Source organism: Sesamum indicum, linkage group LG11 (assembly GCF_000512975.1).
Source record: "Sesamum indicum cultivar Zhongzhi No. 13 linkage group LG11, S_indicum_v1.0, whole genome shotgun sequence".
NCBI classification, from domain to species: Eukaryota; Viridiplantae; Streptophyta; class Magnoliopsida; order Lamiales; family Pedaliaceae; genus Sesamum; species Sesamum indicum.
The window spans coordinates 11,964,754-11,982,563 of record NC_026155.1 but is presented as its reverse complement, the minus strand read 5'-3'; the positions used below and the strand labels follow the sequence as shown (position 1 = coordinate 11,982,563).

At 37.5% G+C, this 17,810-nt stretch overlaps 3 protein-coding genes and 1 non-coding gene across 8 annotated transcripts; 2 read left to right on the top strand and 2 right to left on the bottom strand.

Moving 5' to 3' along the window:
• On the bottom strand, nt 401-3,607 carry LOC105174119 (ribosome production factor 2 homolog). Its single transcript, XM_011096115.2, has 6 exons — nt 3,413-3,607; nt 3,103-3,306; nt 1,486-1,731; nt 1,159-1,401; nt 1,011-1,076; nt 401-803 (listed from the first exon to the last, which is right to left on the bottom strand). The coding sequence occupies exons 1-6, from the start codon at nt 3,479-3,481 to the stop codon at nt 684-686; spliced, it is 948 nt and encodes a 315-aa protein (XP_011094417.1). The 5' UTR covers nt 3,482-3,607; the 3' UTR covers nt 401-683.
• LOC105174118 (polyadenylation and cleavage factor homolog 4) lies at nt 5,509-13,750 on the top strand. Of its 2 annotated transcripts, XM_011096114.2 has the most exons (7): nt 5,510-6,301; nt 7,761-7,862; nt 8,113-8,370; nt 8,817-8,936; nt 9,005-9,460; nt 10,250-12,187; nt 12,886-13,750. In XM_011096114.2, exons 1-7 carry the CDS (start codon nt 5,918-5,920, stop codon nt 12,901-12,903), a joined length of 3,276 nt encoding a protein of 1,091 aa, XP_011094416.1. In that variant the 5' UTR covers nt 5,510-5,917; the 3' UTR covers nt 12,904-13,750. The 2 variants fall into 2 exon arrangements, with proteins under 2 accessions (XP_020553384.1, XP_011094416.1); XM_020697725.1 differs by lacking the exon at nt 9,005-9,460 and having other exon boundaries at nt 5,509-6,301.
• On the bottom strand, nt 14,933-16,115 carry LOC105174116. Of its 4 annotated transcripts, none has more exons than XM_020697964.1 (5): nt 15,891-16,115; nt 15,487-15,625; nt 15,343-15,395; nt 15,191-15,250; nt 14,933-15,079 (listed from the first exon to the last, which is right to left on the bottom strand). In XM_020697964.1, the coding sequence occupies exons 2-5, from the start codon at nt 15,578-15,580 to the stop codon at nt 14,999-15,001; spliced, it is 288 nt and encodes a 95-aa protein (XP_020553623.1). In that variant the 5' UTR covers nt 15,581-15,625; nt 15,891-16,115; the 3' UTR covers nt 14,933-14,998. The 4 variants fall into 4 exon arrangements, with proteins under 4 accessions (XP_020553623.1, XP_020553624.1, XP_011094412.1 ...); XM_020697965.1 differs by having other exon boundaries at nt 15,897-16,115; XM_011096110.2 differs by lacking the exon at nt 15,891-16,115 and having other exon boundaries at nt 15,487-15,876.
• Nucleotides 16,788-16,868, top strand: TRNAL-AAG. Its single transcript has one exon. It is a non-coding gene; the product is annotated as a tRNA-Leu (tRNA).

Genomic DNA, 17,810 nt, shown 5'->3' with positions numbered 1-17,810 from the left:
ACATGTTCAAAGAGACAATTCTTGCATTTCAATCTTACGAGGATTTAAAAGGTCCACTTCTTCAAGGTGCTAAAATCAACCCAAAAATCTGAAATCCAGACATTATTTCTTGTTTCCTTTTGAGTGTAATCTTTCAACTCCAGCTAGAAAGGAACTGGATTCAGCATCCATCCACCAAATCTGAATAAAGTTTGGCGAAAGTGTTGAATGCCTGAATTGGAATTGTCTTTAGCATATACCAAGAGCTGTGATGACCCCAGAAGTAGGAATCCATCTCAAAATAAATTTCCAACCTAGTATTCTTCCAACCTCGTCTATTTCATAGCAGTGCCACACAGGCATAATATATAGCTAATTGCCATAAATTAACAATTGACTGACATGGTCAAAAGACAAAACGAGCAACAGAAAAGAAAGCATTTAACTGAATACGATAACGAGTTTTCCTCAACCAGCATCAAGAATCATCTTCCTGTCATTCATGCGACAAGTTAGCTCTACATGGCAAAAAGTATCCCAAAGAAAAACTAACAGATAAAATGATGATTTAAGATTATATCATGTGGCTCAAAATTGATTTGGAAGCAAATACATGGATTACAGATGAAGATCCTCACACCCCAATCACAATAGAATGAAATTTTGCCTCAAACCAACAATGCTTGCTGCAGGTAAAAACAAGATCACTCAGCATCCTGCTTCTGCTTCTTTTGTGTAGGTTTCTGGCCCTCACCCTTCATCTTAGCTTCACGTCTCTCTCTTTTCACTCCTTTTGCTTTGTTAGCAAGTGGCACACTACCAACCTACATGTTTTGAGTTTATGAGCAAACAAAGAAACGAGAAATGTAGCGACTCTTTAACAAATGTAGATGTAAGATACACTTCTTGATGAGAGAGATGGTTATGAAGAAAGATCAGATAGCAGTGTCGTCTCCAGTGGCTACCTTATGTCTGGATGTCTTTCAATACTTAAGAGATGCAAAAACATAACCGAGATAACTTTTCGTTACCTTCTGATCTGGAATATAAATCTTCCCAATTTTCCCTTGTATAGCATCCTTGACGACATTTTTCTCCTGAACATAGAGAAAAGGAACCAGAAAATTAAGGCATATGGGAATAAGAGTTGGCGAAAGGTAGATTTGAATGAGTTAGAACCTTTTTCTTTTTCAATTCAGGTGCTGTCTTCATTGCTTCTTTTCTTAGGCTGTCATCAGGATTACGATGCCTCCGAACAACCATATCCATAGATGGGCCAACCTCAACCAGCTCCATCCTTGGTACTACAGTGCCGGACTTTTTAAGACGCAGGGCACAATGAGAGAAAAATATTCTGTTGGGAGACAAGGCTGTGCACAAATAAACACGATCGAGTCCAGCCAGATTCAAGTTTGTCACAACCTGGATAAGCCCAGCTACACATTTTCATGACACAGCAAGAAGCAAGAAAATTGAAAAACAGAACAATCAATGATTAAGACAAACCTCCCCGCGGAAAAGATCGAGCAAAATTTCCTTTAAATGTTTCAGCTCGTCTACGCTCTCAAAAGCTTCTCCAATAAAAGCGAAAAAGGGTTTGGACCCAATTTGAGGAGCCAGCTTCTTGTCATACGAGAAAGATCCCATGCTTCTAAAATTTTCAACCCCAACCTCTATAAGATCATAAATGTGGTGATCATAGGTTCGTCCAATTACCAGATTGTTTGGCCGCTTCTTAGAGTGAGAACCAAACTGTACAGAATCAATAGGCAACACCAGTTAAGTGATGTGGCATGTGGGGGTGGACAGAAAGACCATATTGTGGTTGGTCAGTCAGGCAATAGGAATATCCTATAGTCAATTTCCTTCATGGCAAAAGTTGAAATTCAAATTATAGATATAAAAAACATACCGAACCAATTTAGATACACAATGAACTCCAAACAGAGGAAAAAATTATAATAAAGGAAATGTACCATCTCACATAAGTAATAACCTAATAGACTATATGAGGAAGAACTTATTTTACTATCACATAATCGTACCCTTTAAAATGTATTTACTTGTTTTAGACAAAAGAGCCCAGTTCGTTGCTGCACCCAGTAATATGACATTCACCAGGTAAAGAATGCAAGCATAAGAGATGGTTTTTGATAGTTAACCACCAAACAAACATCTTGTTCCCAAATTCAGAATACAACGTATGCATACTTTTCAAGCCAAAAGTTTCAGTTTCAGAATCACAAAGGAGATTTTCATATGACCTGGAAAAGCAGGTAAAGAGCTTATGATACATCGTGTCCCCAATTGCTGTTTTTCTCTTCTCAAGCAGGAGTTTTATATGTCATATATTAGAGTACAAGGTCTTATGTCCAAAGCAGCTCCTTTTGGCCAGGATTATCACAGGAGGGATAAAAAAACTAATATGACCTTTAGAGCCCGTACTTGTTTGTGGTCTAGACCTACCTACATTGTCGTGCTAAACTCAATCCTTCACCCATTGCCTTTTTTAAGAAAGCTGCATGCAAACTAATCAAAGTAATCTGTTTGAGCAAATAAAACTCCTCAGCAAAAAATTCTCAGGGGAACAAAATTTCTATACCTGTGTCACAAGTGAATGCAACCAAAATTGAAAGCAGATTGTAATACAGTTTTGAAGATCTAATACAAGACGGAGAGAATCTATAAAGATTTAAACTATACATAACAAGTGACAAAAATTTCAAAACGAACTTTGAAAACTTTAATCTGTCCTCCACTTTGTGTATAGACATCTCAAGAAATTTTCCCATCACACAAATCGGAGAAGTCTAGTAAGCCACATACTGTTAAAAGACCTAAGACATTCTTTTTGTAATCAGAAGATGCTTAGACTTAATGCTTGATTTGAAAACTAAACTTAACTCATCAGCTATTTGTCTGCTTTTCCCTGACCCGTCACAATCTTGAAAAAATAATACATAAATCACAACTTCGCAAAACAATTACCCTCACACAACTTTATGACTCATTCAAAGAAACAAACCGGGGAAGACAGCAAAACCCAAATAATCAAGGTAAAAGAGCAACCCCCCACCCCCACCAAAAAAAAAATTCCGCGTGGCAGTACGTTTAGAAACATACCACAAACAGGCTGCAATCTGTTTTAAGGGAAAAAAACTCCAAAGAAGTTTCACCCCCACTCTCAAACGGTCTAATGTTGTCATTCTTTCGTGAGTACTTGACGGAATCGTCCTTCTTCAGATGATAAATTTCTGTTAATACTGAATTCAAGACACTGCTCGTTTTAGTGCCATGAAGTATAAGCGTCTTCTTCCCAGTTTCCACCTGCAATAATCAAACCCTCTTTCGTCAGGACAAAGAAAAAGATACACCAAACATTGATAAGGAAAACGAAAAAAGATTTACAATTTACAGATAATCCCAAACATACAAGTTTCGGAGCACGTTTCTCAAACTCTCTCTTGATTCTGCCTTTCTTCGGAGTCTTTATTCTCATCATGGCTCCCTAAAATTCGAAAAAGAAAGACACCAAAATCTGAAATTGAATCCTAAAATTTTTCTATGGGGTGAGGAGAGGACTGAAGAAGCCTTCCGGGTGCGTCCTGCGACTAGGGTTTAAGTCTGTTTTTTGGTTGAACCCTTAGATACCCCAGAATTTGAGGTAAATTCCAGATAGGACCCTAAATTTTTGAAAACCTGAATTCTACACCCTGTATAATGTACATAGATGAGACCTACTAGTATGACATGATTTTGTTCTATATTTAAGTGTGTCAATTATGACTTCCCTACAACTTCTTTTATCCATTTTTGGTTTTCTTAAATTAATTGTTACTTCATCGTTAAAAGGTTCTAAATAAGTTGTTTTATGTAATAAAATTATTATACAATTATTATTTTTTATCTAAATAATTAAAACCTAATTGTACGCATTTGAGAATACACCACTTATCAACTAGGTAAATGTATCCTATTTATCACAAACATTATATTATAAATGGATCTATTTACATTATTCTTGAAAGTAATATATCTAAGTTTAGTGAGATTTTTAAGACTAAACTTTTTTATAATATATATTTAATCCATTATGGGGCGAATTAGAACTTAACAGCATTATAATGGTTGAAGAAATTTGAAAAAAAAAAATCTAAAATTAAGGAAAAATTAACCTATAAAATATGGATCAACACGTTGATACTTAAGGTATTAATCAAATTATCAAAAAAAGAGTTGGGAAACAATTGAAAATAACATAAGATGATGGTCTAACAATTTATATGAAGCAATAAACAATCGAAATGTAAGCTAAAGTAAGTTGGTGTAATGCAAAAAATGAGTAAGTAATGTAAATCCGTGTTGTCCGAGAGAAAGAGAGTAGAGTGTCAACAATTTAAGTTATCATTTTAACTGTATTATGACCTTTATTTATAGGCGGTTTTGGAGTAGAACACTGGAGTTGGTTACTGCAATATGCATATCATGGCAAAGTTGAAGATGTTAGTTAACTAACAGAAGAATTATAAGATGATCTGAATTTATATGGATAGAGATATGACTGTTTGAGTGTGTCTTGCCTAGTCAATCAGAAAATTTGAGAGCTTGTTATTACCTGCATGATAGAGTTGATTTTGCATATATAGAGGGGTAACTGGATATTTTTTAGTATGACGTATCATGAGATGTGGGGAAGTTATTTGACATGGTCATTTTGTTGTCTGATGAGTTTTCTTGCCAAATCAGACCTACTTTTCGGCCCTACATATTAGTTTAGAAATGTAGAAGTATGTTTGATACATTTGTCACTGGTTAGTAGGGATAAGGCGGTTAAGTTGACTGATGGGGGGGCTATTCCTTTTATTTTGAACTTTGAGAGAAGTAGCATTATATAATAAAATAATAATACGAAAAAAAAGCCTTTTATTATTGATTATTCCAAACACATGAAAAAGACATAAAGACCACTAGCATGCGAGTGCATAAACCTAAATGAAAGACCATTACTATGTATAAATTATAAAAATCCCGTAAAAAAGCACAACCTAACATAAAAACATTTAAGTTTAATTGAAACAACTTAAAAAATAAATCTACAATGTAGCATGATGACATGACCAAATAATCATGGTTGTTCAAACTGGCATGGCAATTTTTTGATTTAATTGAATTTGACTTTTTCTATTGATATGAGAATTGCATCCGCGAGAAATGTTTAAATACCTTTACAAGGAGTTTATAGTTCAAATAACGTGCCATAATTTATGGCAGTGACCGAAATTAAAACCATCTTAATATTTACACTGTCCATGATGATGCATGCCCAACGCCCATCAAGAACCAAGTGGATAAGTAAAATTAAGAAAAGAATTGGTTAACTTAACTCAGCCCAGCCCAATTTCAATTGCGCGGCCCCTATTTGTAAGAAACTGAGCCCAATCTTTCGTCTCACTTGGCCCACCTACCACCCACGGGATGCCATCGTCCCCGCTATGCATCCGGCCTTTCCCCTTTTCATCGTCCATAAGCATAAATTCGAACACAATCCCAATTCTTCCCAATCACAATTTTAACCAAAAAAACAAAAAAAGAGGTTAAAAAACGTATCCCTCTCGATCCTCACTTTCCTTCTGGAGAGAAACTCAAATCCGCGTGTTGTTTGGATACACGCTTGAAGTTTTGCTGTTGTATTGGTCCGCTTGTACTGGTTGATATTCTTTTTTTGTACACATGCAGATTTCAATTTGATGCAGTTGAAGTTAGGTTTTCAGATTTTGATAAGTTTTTTTGTAATAGACACTTGATTTGAATCGTGATTGCTTGTGAGCAGTGAATTAATTTTGAATTTTGTAAATTTCGTTTTGGACCTGTTTAATTTATAACGTAAGCGATGAGCGATTGGAACGTAGGATTAGGGTTTTTGTGATTTGTAATAGAAATGGAGAGTACACGCAGACCATTTAATAGATCTCTTTCGAAAGAACCAGGACTGAAGAAACCTAGGCTCACCGAGGACCATGCAGCTGCCGATCGCAGCTCCAATGTCCGTACCGGATTCGTTCAACGACCCGCGCTTCCAAACTCGGGCCTTGCGAGGGTCCAGCGGGACCGAGATTCGGAGAGCAGTGGTGCTGTGCGTGGCCTCTACCAACAGCAACCAGGCCACCAGCTGCATCAGGAGCTCGTTAATCAGTACAAGACCGCATTGTCTGAGCTGACTTTCAACTCAAAACCCATAATAACAAACTTGACGATCATTGCGGGTGAAAATTCGCACGCGGCCAAGGCCATTGCAGCAACTGTCTGCGCCAATATTCTTGAGGTGATTCTGGTTTCTACACTCTGCTGGTAGTATTTAGTGTTATGTGATGCTTTTCAATTGTAAAAGTGATTAAACAGAACAATGTGGAAAAGATGTACAACTGTAAATGAGTTATGATTAATGGATAATTTTTTTGGGTCTTACAATGAAGTTTTAGTGTATGTCAGAGAAGTACCAGGTTCTCAGTATCTGCAGTTCTAATTTTACTCTAAACGTCATCCTAAGCTACACTGCCACGCTCTGGAATTGAATTGATTGGGTTGGATGTGAATGACAAGCACAAAGGGGGCACTTCACTAACATTTGAATATTCATTTCCATTAAAAATGATAAAATTCATTATCTTAAAAGAAAATGATACAATACAAAAGATGTGAGCAAGCTGGACCCACTAACTGTATAATTAATGGATCCCATTACAGAAGCTACAAATCTTAAATATGATATCGATTTATGGTTAAAATTGTCAGTGTTGCATATTTCTACCTTAGCATTGATGTCACCTCTGCAGTGCTATGTCATTGTCTCTTAAAAAGTATTCTTACAGTTTGTTGAAATTGATGGTGTTTATTCACTTAAAATATGTGGTTACATTTCCATCCATAATTATTTAATATTGTTTTATGATTGTTTAGTTTCATAACCTGCTGAAATTCCTCAGCATCCGTATACTAGTTATAGTGGAACCTACTTAGTTGATGTTTTTTGCTCGAGTACGATTGAGTAATTATACAGGCCTTGCTCCTCTGTATTTGTGGTCTATCTTCGTTCAATTCTCTGATTGTTACATGTTTACTTATGAATGATAATGAATCTTATGGCTAGCTACCAATGGTACTGATTACATAAATGAATTGAAAATTGTGAAGTTTTTTGCTTGAGTAGGATCAATTAATTATATAGGCTTGCTTCTCTGTATTTATGGTCTTATCTTTGTTCAATTCTTTGATTGTTTTATGATGACTTATGAATGATTTTGAATCTTGTGGTGGTATAAACATTTCCTTTTAGATGCTTTTCTGAAAGCCACAGAATATTTTGATTCCCTCTGTAATTTATTTAACGCTGTGTAAAATTGATACTCCAGAGACATGCTTATCTATGCATCTCTGGGTGCTTGTTCTATTCTTGTCATTTGCTTTTCTGGTTTTATTCTAGAGGATGTCAACATTTCTAAATTGTGAAAGAATTAGTTCTGGCATTTGATAGTGATAGCTCATCTCTACAATCAACGAAAATGTGGGAGGCTTTTGTATGGACCAAATATTAAACCTTGCTCGGGTCAATCATTGACTGAATTAGGGAACTCCGTAAGTTGAAATCTGGTTCCTAATGCATTTAGCTCCGCCTTCTGCTTTCCCAGGCTATACTTCTTGCCTGTTGTTTGTTTCAATTTTTGCATGGTGTCTGCATATCTACCTTGTGCATATTAATCCTGACCTCTGGAAATCATTTACAGGTCCCAAGAGAGCAAAAACTGCCATCCCTATATTTACTAGACAGTATTGTGAAGAACATTGGGAGGGATTATATCAAATACTTTGCTTCCAGATTACCTGAGGTCAGGGTTTGTGATTGTCTGTTGTCTCTTATCACTGCTTGTGCAAATGTTGGATCATTAAGTTGTCACCACTCCTTGTATAGATTCCTTATTTTCCTAACCTGTGCTACACACCTGTGTTCTTGTGTACACTTGGAGAGGAAGTGATTTATTTATGGCTTATGGGTGCTGAGGAGGTGGAAGGTACCTGGTGAATGCCTTGTTGTTGATAAAGAAATCTGTGCTTACTCATTTCAGTTGTGTTTTCCAGGTTTTCTGTAAGGCATACAGACAAGTTGATCCTCCAATACATCAAGGTATGCGCCACCTCTTTGGCACCTGGAAAGGAGTCTTCCCCCCACAAACACTTCAGATGATTGAGAAGGAGCTGGGATTTACTACTACTGCCAATGGTTCATCTTCAGGAACAACAACATCTAGGCCAGACTCACAGGCCCAACGTTCTGCACACAGCATTCACGTAAACCCCAAGTATCTAGAGGCAAGGCAGCGGCTGCAGCCCACTAGAGTAAGCACTTCATGTCACTCTTGCAATAATTTTCTGTTATCACAACAATATTTTTGCCACTTGTCACATAGTGTATGTAATTTTTGTCCATATTTATTTATTCTGATCCCTCATCCCTCTAGAAAGAGATTTGATGACCACTTGATTTCTGTGCCTTCTAATCAGTTCTTTCCTTTTGTGGATAAACTGATTCATAATCATATCAAGAACATTACCTATTTTTACTTGCTGATATGTTCTTTAAATTGCGTGATAAAATGTGTTTTTCTCTTGGTTGCGAATGTATAAAATTGTTTGACATCAATCCTGGATCTTCCATTGATTTCAGGATGTTAACAAACACTAAATCCATTTCAAATGAATTTGTTTTGGTCCCAAACCCTTTGACATGTAACTACTTGTACACATCATATCTTCTTCTTCACTTATCTTCCAATCTGATGAAGGCAAAAGGATCTGGCAGTGACATTAGTGGAACTTTGGTGAGCTCACCTGATGATGTTGAACCACCAGCGAGAATTACCACCATTAGTTCGAAGAGATCATGGGCTGATCCTTATACTAAGGTACAAGAAAGGGGATAATCTTTTGATTTCTTTTGTGATCTGTGTCCTAAAATACTGGAAACTTGCAGTCTATTCAGCATCATCAGAAAGATAAAGTAAATGAACCTGTTCGTGACAAAAGTTCAACTATACGTTTTCCGGATTCTAAATATGGTTCCAGCATATCAGGGCATGAGAGCTTGGGAACTGAAAGAGTGAGTGAAAAATTTAAAGAACCAGGACTTGATAGGCCCTGGTATGAATCTGCCACTGATGTAACTGGGAAAGTATCCAATCAAAGTAATGGTTTTCACATGGAACATGAGTTTGAAAGCTATCCTGCCCATCAGTCTGCTAACTCTGACTCTCACCTTCTGCTCAAGCAAAACTTCGCCAGTAGGAAATTGAATGGAGTCAGTAGGAGCTGGAAGAACTCTGAGGAAGAGGAGTATGTGTGGGATGAGATGAATACTAGACCCACTGATCTCAGTGCAGCTAATACTTCAGCTAAAGATAATTGGACACCTGATGACACTGAAAAATTGGTAAGTTTTATGTAAGTCTAGTGGTTGGCATCCCTGTGGGAACTTGTTTAATTTGTTGTGGAAGCAAATGTTGAAATAGGTCTGTCGCATGATGCAAATTTTCAGTAGGTTACCTTCAGTTGTTCATGTTTTGCCAAGATATACTTAGGCCTGCTGTCAAGGAGCACGATGTTGCATTATGTGTCTGGTCCAGGACAACTGGTGTGTAACAAGCCATGACTGTTAACTTAAGGCCCATTAGGGGACTGCAATGATGATTACGGACGCCATCCACAAGAAGTTCTTGTAGATGAGTTCTAACATGTGCGCTTAAACATGGGGCAGAATCATTCGAACTTTTTATACTGGAACTCAGACTAAGTGTAAAAATGATTTATGAATTATAAAACATTAAAAAATGTAAAGTTCACAATCATCACTGCTACAGAGGAAATACGTTGCTTGTACGATGGTCATTAACACTAAGTGTAATAAAAAGCTAACGTGTCAACTGGAAAATGATGTTGTCGAGCTATATGCTGATAGATCATTTGTTGTGAAGATAAAGAGGACTTTATTGTGTTTTCCTTAACATGCCATTTTTATAAACTAGTTACCTGGAGGTTTAGAGTTGTCTTGCTGCCGATTAAGATTATTTCCTTCTAGTTTAGTAGTTGGTTTCTTTTGTTTGTTCCTATGTTTTGTTATGCTGCTAAATATATTGTACAAAAGATTTATCATAGGATCAACAGAAGATATTTTCTTTGTTTTCGCCAATGATCAAAACTATAACGGCTATGGTTTGTGCAGGACTTTGGTGGTCATATTCGAAGGCCTCAAAGTATACACGACATTGGGCCAAGGGTTGATGATGAAATATCAACTGATTCTCTATCCACTGAAATAGGCCATGTTGCATCTGGGGCTCAAGTACCATTGTCTTGGTCAGAAGAGCTGCATATACCAGAAGGAAATGTACTTTTAGGGCCTGGTAAAAACATATCAGGTTATAGTGAGGGGTACTCAACTCAAATGAAAAGTTCGGCGAACACAGTTGGCAGGACCCCGTACCAACCACAGGTTGGCCCTGATCCTACTGGAGGCCTGGATTTTAATTTTTCAACAAATGTGATGCCAGGGCCCAAAGTTTCTATGATGCAACAGGAACATACTCTTGGAACTGCATCATTGATGAAATCCACAAGGCATCAACGTCCTCCTTCACCCTCTGTGTCAGCACACAATCCTAATCGGTTACACAGCAGTCTTGCTGAGCGCAATCAAGGCTCCACGGGACCTCCTACAGATCCAAGAAGGCCCCCAGGACAGAGAAATACGGGGTCGCTCGACCAATCGCACCATCGGGATGTTTACCAGTCTAGCACACAGAGGTTTCAGCCGCATAGTATACAGACTTCACCTGCTGCAATGCCTCCTCTTCAGCAGAGGAAATATGTCCCCTCAACTCAACAGAGAAAGCTTGAAGTATCTGAGTTTGGATCTTCTGGTAATGGACAGAACTTGTTGTCTATTCAAATTTCAGGCTCTGAAAGTCACTCAACTATTGGGAACTCATCATCTGACCTATCAAATCCTCTTACTGTTGACTCCCCTGGACAATCAATCAATAGCAGCTTGTTAACTGGTGTAACAAAAACTGGAATGATTGGTAGTACTTCTCTCATGGATAGCTCAACCAAACTGGATTCTGAGGAGGTTGAGCTTGTGTCATCTCCAGGCATGCAACCATCTCTTCAAAGTGACTCTCATCCTGCTAGTTTTTTGTCTTCTCCACCCTTGCATGAAAACATACCGCTTCCGGGGTTTTCTAAAGAAAAGTCAGAACAGCCACCCGTTCCATCTGCCCCCCATCCATCATCTTTAGGGTCAGAACAGATACCAAGTACAGCTAATCCCACCTCTAATCCAGTTTCTAGCCTATTAAGTTCATTGGTGGCGAAAGGCTTGATATCTGCTTCCAAGTCAGACTCACTTTCATCTGCCTCAACCCAGAAACCAGATCAATCTCTTAACTATGGTCCTGGGGTTTCAAGCACTAGTTCAACTCCAGATTCTTCTGTACCATTGACCATGAGAAAACCTCTGTTATCCATCACAGATCAACCATCATCATCCAGACCTGTTGCTGAGATCTCTGATGGTTTGCGACGGCCAAAGACAAATATAAAAGATACTATTGGTTTTGAATTCAGGCCAGATGTAGTCCGTAATTTGCATCCAGATGTAATCACTGATCTTGTTTCTGATCTCCCATATCAGTGTAGGATCTGTGGTCTTCGACTCAAGCTTCAAGAACCACTTGATAGACACATGGAATGGCATGCATTAAGGGCTCCTGACCAGAATCCTTTGAACAAGAACTCAAGGAGGTGGTATACCAGCTCAGTTGATTGGGTTGCTGGAGTTGGTTACATTCTGGCTGCAGACAGTCCGTCAGACCTGTCAGGAGAATCAGGTGCAGCACTGACCAGTAGTGAGCAGATGGTTCCTGCAGATGAAAGCCAGTGTGCCTGCATCCTGTGTGGCGAGTTGTTTGAAGACTGCTACAGTCAAGAAACAAAAGAATGGATGTTCAAAAAAGCTGTTTACTTGAATATCCAATCATCAGAATCACAGGAAACGATCGGAACTGCAAGTGATACTGCTAGTCCGAGGCCAATAGTCCATATTAACTGCATGTCAGAAGATATTCTTCAGGACTTGGGACTAGCTTGTGATGTTGAACTGGTACGTGGTAGTGTTTATTTCTGGAAAAAGATACTAATTAAGCTTTTAGTATGTTATTTCATTGGGACTGGAAGAAATTTTCTCTTTCCTGTCATTCAGACTTAGTTCGATATGCTTTCCTCATTTGAATGATTGGCCAAAACTGATTTCATTTTCTGGTTGAGAATTGATTATTAAGGTGGCCGTTTGTGGCTGTTTGTTGGGATCACTGAGACTTTACCTCACCTAGTTAAATCAACACACTTAGTGCTGTCAACTCCTTTTCCATCTCAAAGTAGCTTTTGCAACTTTCTCTCTAGTTATTTTAGCTCGTATATCTGCTGGCTTGCTATTTAGTAAATTTCATCATCCGTAGGGATGTTAAAAAGGCATTTTGTGCCTTTTCCTTTTGTTGTATGTTTTTTTTCTCTGGTTCCAGGGGCTGGGGTGAGGGTGTTGGGTGAAGGAGTTGCCTTTCGGTTTGGTTAAGCATGATTTGGGGTATGAAATTGAGTATATGGTCAGTCAGCCTACAGATGGTAAGAGGTCTCTCAATTATGAACTATGAGTATGTTCTTTATGAGAGGATTGTTTGGGTATATAACTTTTTGCTATGTTCTCCCTACTGATAGTTTACTTTATTTCGCCATCTCTGGTTGATATTATCTGTCGCAACAAGCAATCCACTGTTTGACTCTTTCTCTTGTTTCAATTTTTAGGAAAAGGATGCTGCGTAATGTTCAGTTGGGAACCAATTTTGACCAAAGGTTTGCGGTGTTGAAGCTTGCAGAAGATCTGTATTATACTTTCAGTGCCTACAGTTTATCATCCTTGGCTGTGCTAATACGTTGTGCATGGCAGAAAAGTGAAGAAAATGTTTGCATGTTCATCATTCAGCTCATACATTGAGCATCAGTTACATCATTTTCTTTTCTGCATGCCCAAAAACTGTTCTCTTTCTCAGAGGAACTGAAGCAAAGTTGGAGTTCCGTTCACCGTACTGAAGCTGGAGTGATCCATGCGAAGCAAGCATTATGACCTTGCTTATGGGTATGAGCCCTGTAAAGTGTTGCCTATAGTTTCTTTCTCAACCTTTTCAGGGTTATTTTCTGTATTTCAAAGTAAAAAGAAATATATGTGGGTGATGGTTCTCAAATGTCCATTTCTGGTTTTCTTATCAGTTGTTTTTAGTGTCTTGCTCCCGGTGAAGCAAATTTCCTCTGATTCCAGCCTCATCCTAACTATATTCTGAAAGAAGTCCCTTAGCTGCATAGATTGCAAGTTTTGATGTCTAAAAATGGTAAGGCAGGACTTGCAGACTGCTCAGGATCACCTTATTTCATGTTTTTTATCCTCCTCATCATCTAGGTTTTAAATAGTTTGCTGAAGCAGTCTGGCAAGAACAGTCAATAATTTATGTTACTTTAGTTTTTGGTATGGTAAGCCTCAATGTTGACGTTAAATGGCAATGCTAGTCTTTGCAATGATTTTTTGGCCGAACGGAAGTTGGGATAAGATTTTATTGTTGCTCTAAAGTTTCCTGGAATTATCAATTATGGGATGTCTACTTTTTTATCTTCTCAAGACCAATAGTCTGCGTGCATTTCGCTGATGGATTATATTTGTTATACTTGCAATCAGAAACAGAGAATGTTTTGCAGTTGAACTATTAAGAGTGATTCTATGATAACTTGATGCAGCTAAACATCAAATGTATTTGCTATTCATGGTACCGATATAAGGTCTTTGACAATTGCAACATGTTGAACTGTGTACTTTGTTTATATATTTTACCCTTTTTGGATGTAATATCAAGTCTTGAAGTCCCTAAAGTTGTTGCGTTCTACTTTACAAATTGCTACATCTCATGATATAAACTTTCTTTGATGGTATACTTGATGAAGTTCAGTATTTTTTGCTGGATTATAGACCGTCAAAACTGCAAGACACGGTCCTGTCAGCATGTAGAAGTTTATCTTCTTGCTGGCAACAAAAGAGTTTTATATAATGAACTGTAGAGCTTGGAAGAATGGAGTTGGCTGTCAGAAATGTTGAATACTCTACAACTTAACCATGAATGAGATATGGACTTCACATTCGGCCTTGTACCGTTCTGTCTGATTTGATGATCATGGAAAAATGTATCAAATCGTGGACAATATAATTATTATGTATATATATATATATATATATATATATATATTACAACGAAGCGTCAGATTCTGTGCACTGTTATTTGTCAAAAGGATCCGTAAAGTCAACCCTCGGTTCTACCAATTTCCGATGCGAGTTGTAATTGACTATTGTCAATTGTGCTGCTTCAGCTTCACATGGAAGGGCTAACGCACTCCATTTTTCTCCACAACTTAAAAGTCATACCTAATTAAATTCCGAATCATGTGTATAAAAAAAATTTTCAAATGAAAATTATAATGTCATATTTATACACGTGATTTATGTACATCGAATGTCGGACAAAAATAGAGTATGCAACAGAAAATTTAATCTGAATTAAATAACAAATGTAATATTTTTCATTACACGCATCAATATGTGATAGAGACAACTGCATAAATACACATTTTTGTACTGATGTATGCAACTCTAATTAACCATTACACAATTGTCTAACCATCCACACTTAGTCGCATAAACATAAAATAATGGCCATAGAAATTTATATAACAGAGAATACAGTGCCAAGAACTGAATAGAGTCTTCTACACTTATAAACAGGAGCTTTTTTTCCTTTTTTTCATCGGCGGGCGTACTGATCCCTTTTGGAAGAAAATAACGAAAGAGAAACTCCTCTGAGTTGCATCTCCACAGATCTTACCTAAATTTTAGTCTTAAGACAAACACTTGAAGCTTCATGTGCATTGCGACTCCCACAGCACCAACAGCTATGCTAACCTGATAGCACAAAATAGAGGCAAAAATTGACTGAATTCACATATATGTAAGTGAAAAAGTCTAAGGGAGGTGGTGTTGTGTATAGATGTAGTCTAAGTGAGCCTCAGCCACCATTCTTCTCTTCTCACACCCTTCATCTCCATCACCACATGATTCCTCCAATCCCATCAACTGTTGCAAATATTTACTCAAAATTACTCATAGTATATATATACACACAGAGAGAGACGAGAGGGAAAACGTAAATAATGAAATGGGCTTACAGTTGAAAAATCCTCCTGCTGCTGCAGGCTCATGCCTGCACTGTCGTCGTCTCCTGTATTCAATCAGGTCATATCTAGTTATATAATTGAGGGTTGACAACTTGATATGCATGGATAAAGACATATGTTTAATTAATTAATTACCTTGATGCGAAAGAAGGAGTCGAGCAGATGTGTGGGGAATGATTAAGAGAAGAAACACACAAATTATAGCAGCTGCATGAGAAACTTGCTTCATTGCTTCTTCTCAGTTCTGATGGACTTAATTTATGTGGGTGGGAGGCTGCAAACACACACAAGATTGTGGAGATGTAGTGGAAGTGTGCATACATTTATATACTATACGAAAAGCTTATAGTAGGCCACTACTATGAACAGAGAGGGCAAAAACCAAGAAGGCAATTCACAATATTGACCACAAATCAATGTAGCCTAATAGTTAAAATCGAACTTTATGTCTAAATTCTTGCCAAGATGTTTAGTGGAGTTAATCATATATCCTGGCGTACATGTTAAGCCCATAACAAATCAGTTATAGAGTCGCTGACCCTGACCGACATGCACGATGATGCAGGAGATGTGAGGGGACCATACTGGTCGAGCGGCCAAGAATTGGAGGGAATGCCTGTAACGCCAACAAGGAAAAAGGGGGAGGGCCGACGGGTCATATCTCCCGCTCCACTTAATCCAAATATATCATATAATTCACGGGTAGTCCACTACTATTGAATATATCTGGAGATTCGTGTTAATCATATGAGCATGAGGAGAAATGCGTGATTTTTCATGCTGTAAGAAGAATCATCGTTTTACTAAGTGAAATAGCAAATGAAAAAGCATGATGCATGGCTGCATTCGACAGACATAGAGACAAAAATGGTAGTCAAAATCAGTGAAAGGTCAAAGGGGCGCAGTAATTAAGTGGGCTCTGAACTCCATGGCTGACACTGACAGCTGTTTTCAACTCATTCATAGTTTCATTCACCTCTGCACACCCTCATCCTCATCGTTTTACTAAAATTTCTCAACAGTCAACATGATAATAATAGCCCACCATTGAAGATAAAAATATAGCTAAAATATCTTTGAAGTAATATCCTTCTTTCTTCTTCTTTTTTATGGAAGAAATAAATACAAAATGTGTAACATATTCGATTCCTAAAAAATTGCCATTTTTTTTAATTAATCCTTGTACGACCTTAATAAACAATAGCAGCTTTCAAATAAATCATGTCTATGTAGCAATAATCTCAATCCGTACAACACATGCACGCATAAAGTATTCAGTGATAAGTTTGTTAAAAATCAAGAATATAACCATTACCAGTATCAGTATCAGTACCTCCTAATAGTTGGGACTTGGGCATTCATCAGTAATAATAAAAATTACCAAAAATATTCTTATTTTTGATTAGAACATATGATTTTTGAGGTTTCTTCCCAAGGTTGAGATGGCCGAGTTGGTCTAAGGCGCCAGATTAAGGTTCTGGTCCGAAAGGGCGTGGGTTCAAATCCCACTCTCAACAATTCTTATACTGTTTTCTTCTCTCGTTGGTTGGTCGCTCTTCTAACTTTTTTGTTTCAAGTCAAGAGTTAGTTGGTTTGCGGGCTTGATTCCGAGGAATAGGCTTTCACTGTTTCTGATTAAAATGGGCCAGGACTGTTGGGTTTTTATTCATAGTGATGATCCTAAAAAATTATAACTTAACACATATTATTACAATAAATAGTGAGTTACAAAAACTCCTTAATACAACCAAAATATTACAATAACAGAAAAAAATACAAGAATGTCATTACTTCTACAAAAACAATAATAGATGGAATAAACAGTAAATAATATTGAAATAAAAACAGGATCAAGGAGCCAGATCCATGGGAAGAGAAAGCCCACGGCTACAACGCCAACAACCCACCAGTTGCACAAAAACCCACCAAGAGATGTGACCACAAAGGTTCCCAAAGTTAATACTAGTGTTTCTATTTGTTCTTCCTTACCTTTTTTCCTGATTCTATACAGCAAAAAAAATCATGGGAGGTTTTATAGAGATTAGACATTGAAGATGGAGTGAGAAGAAACCGGCGGAGGAGATTTCCAATGTCATCGGAAACCAAAACGGGAGAGAGAAAGAGAGACCAGTGAGAGAGAGAGAGAAGCAACCGACAAAAGAGGGGAATGGGAAATGAAATTAGGGCTGGGGTTTTGGGAGTAAAAAAAAAATCAAGTCGGGTGGATCAAGGTTGGGCCATCTAGGTGGTGGGTTGGGGTTGTGGGCTTCGGCTTACCAAATATGGCCTTAGCCAATTTTCCCAATGAAGACATTATGTCCGATACCCACATTGATTACTTTGTTAGTATTTATATTTTTTATATTATTTAATATACATATGTTATGCTGATATTTTTAAATAAAATTCTATTATACATTATATATACACATATTAAATAAAGTAGAAAATACAACAGA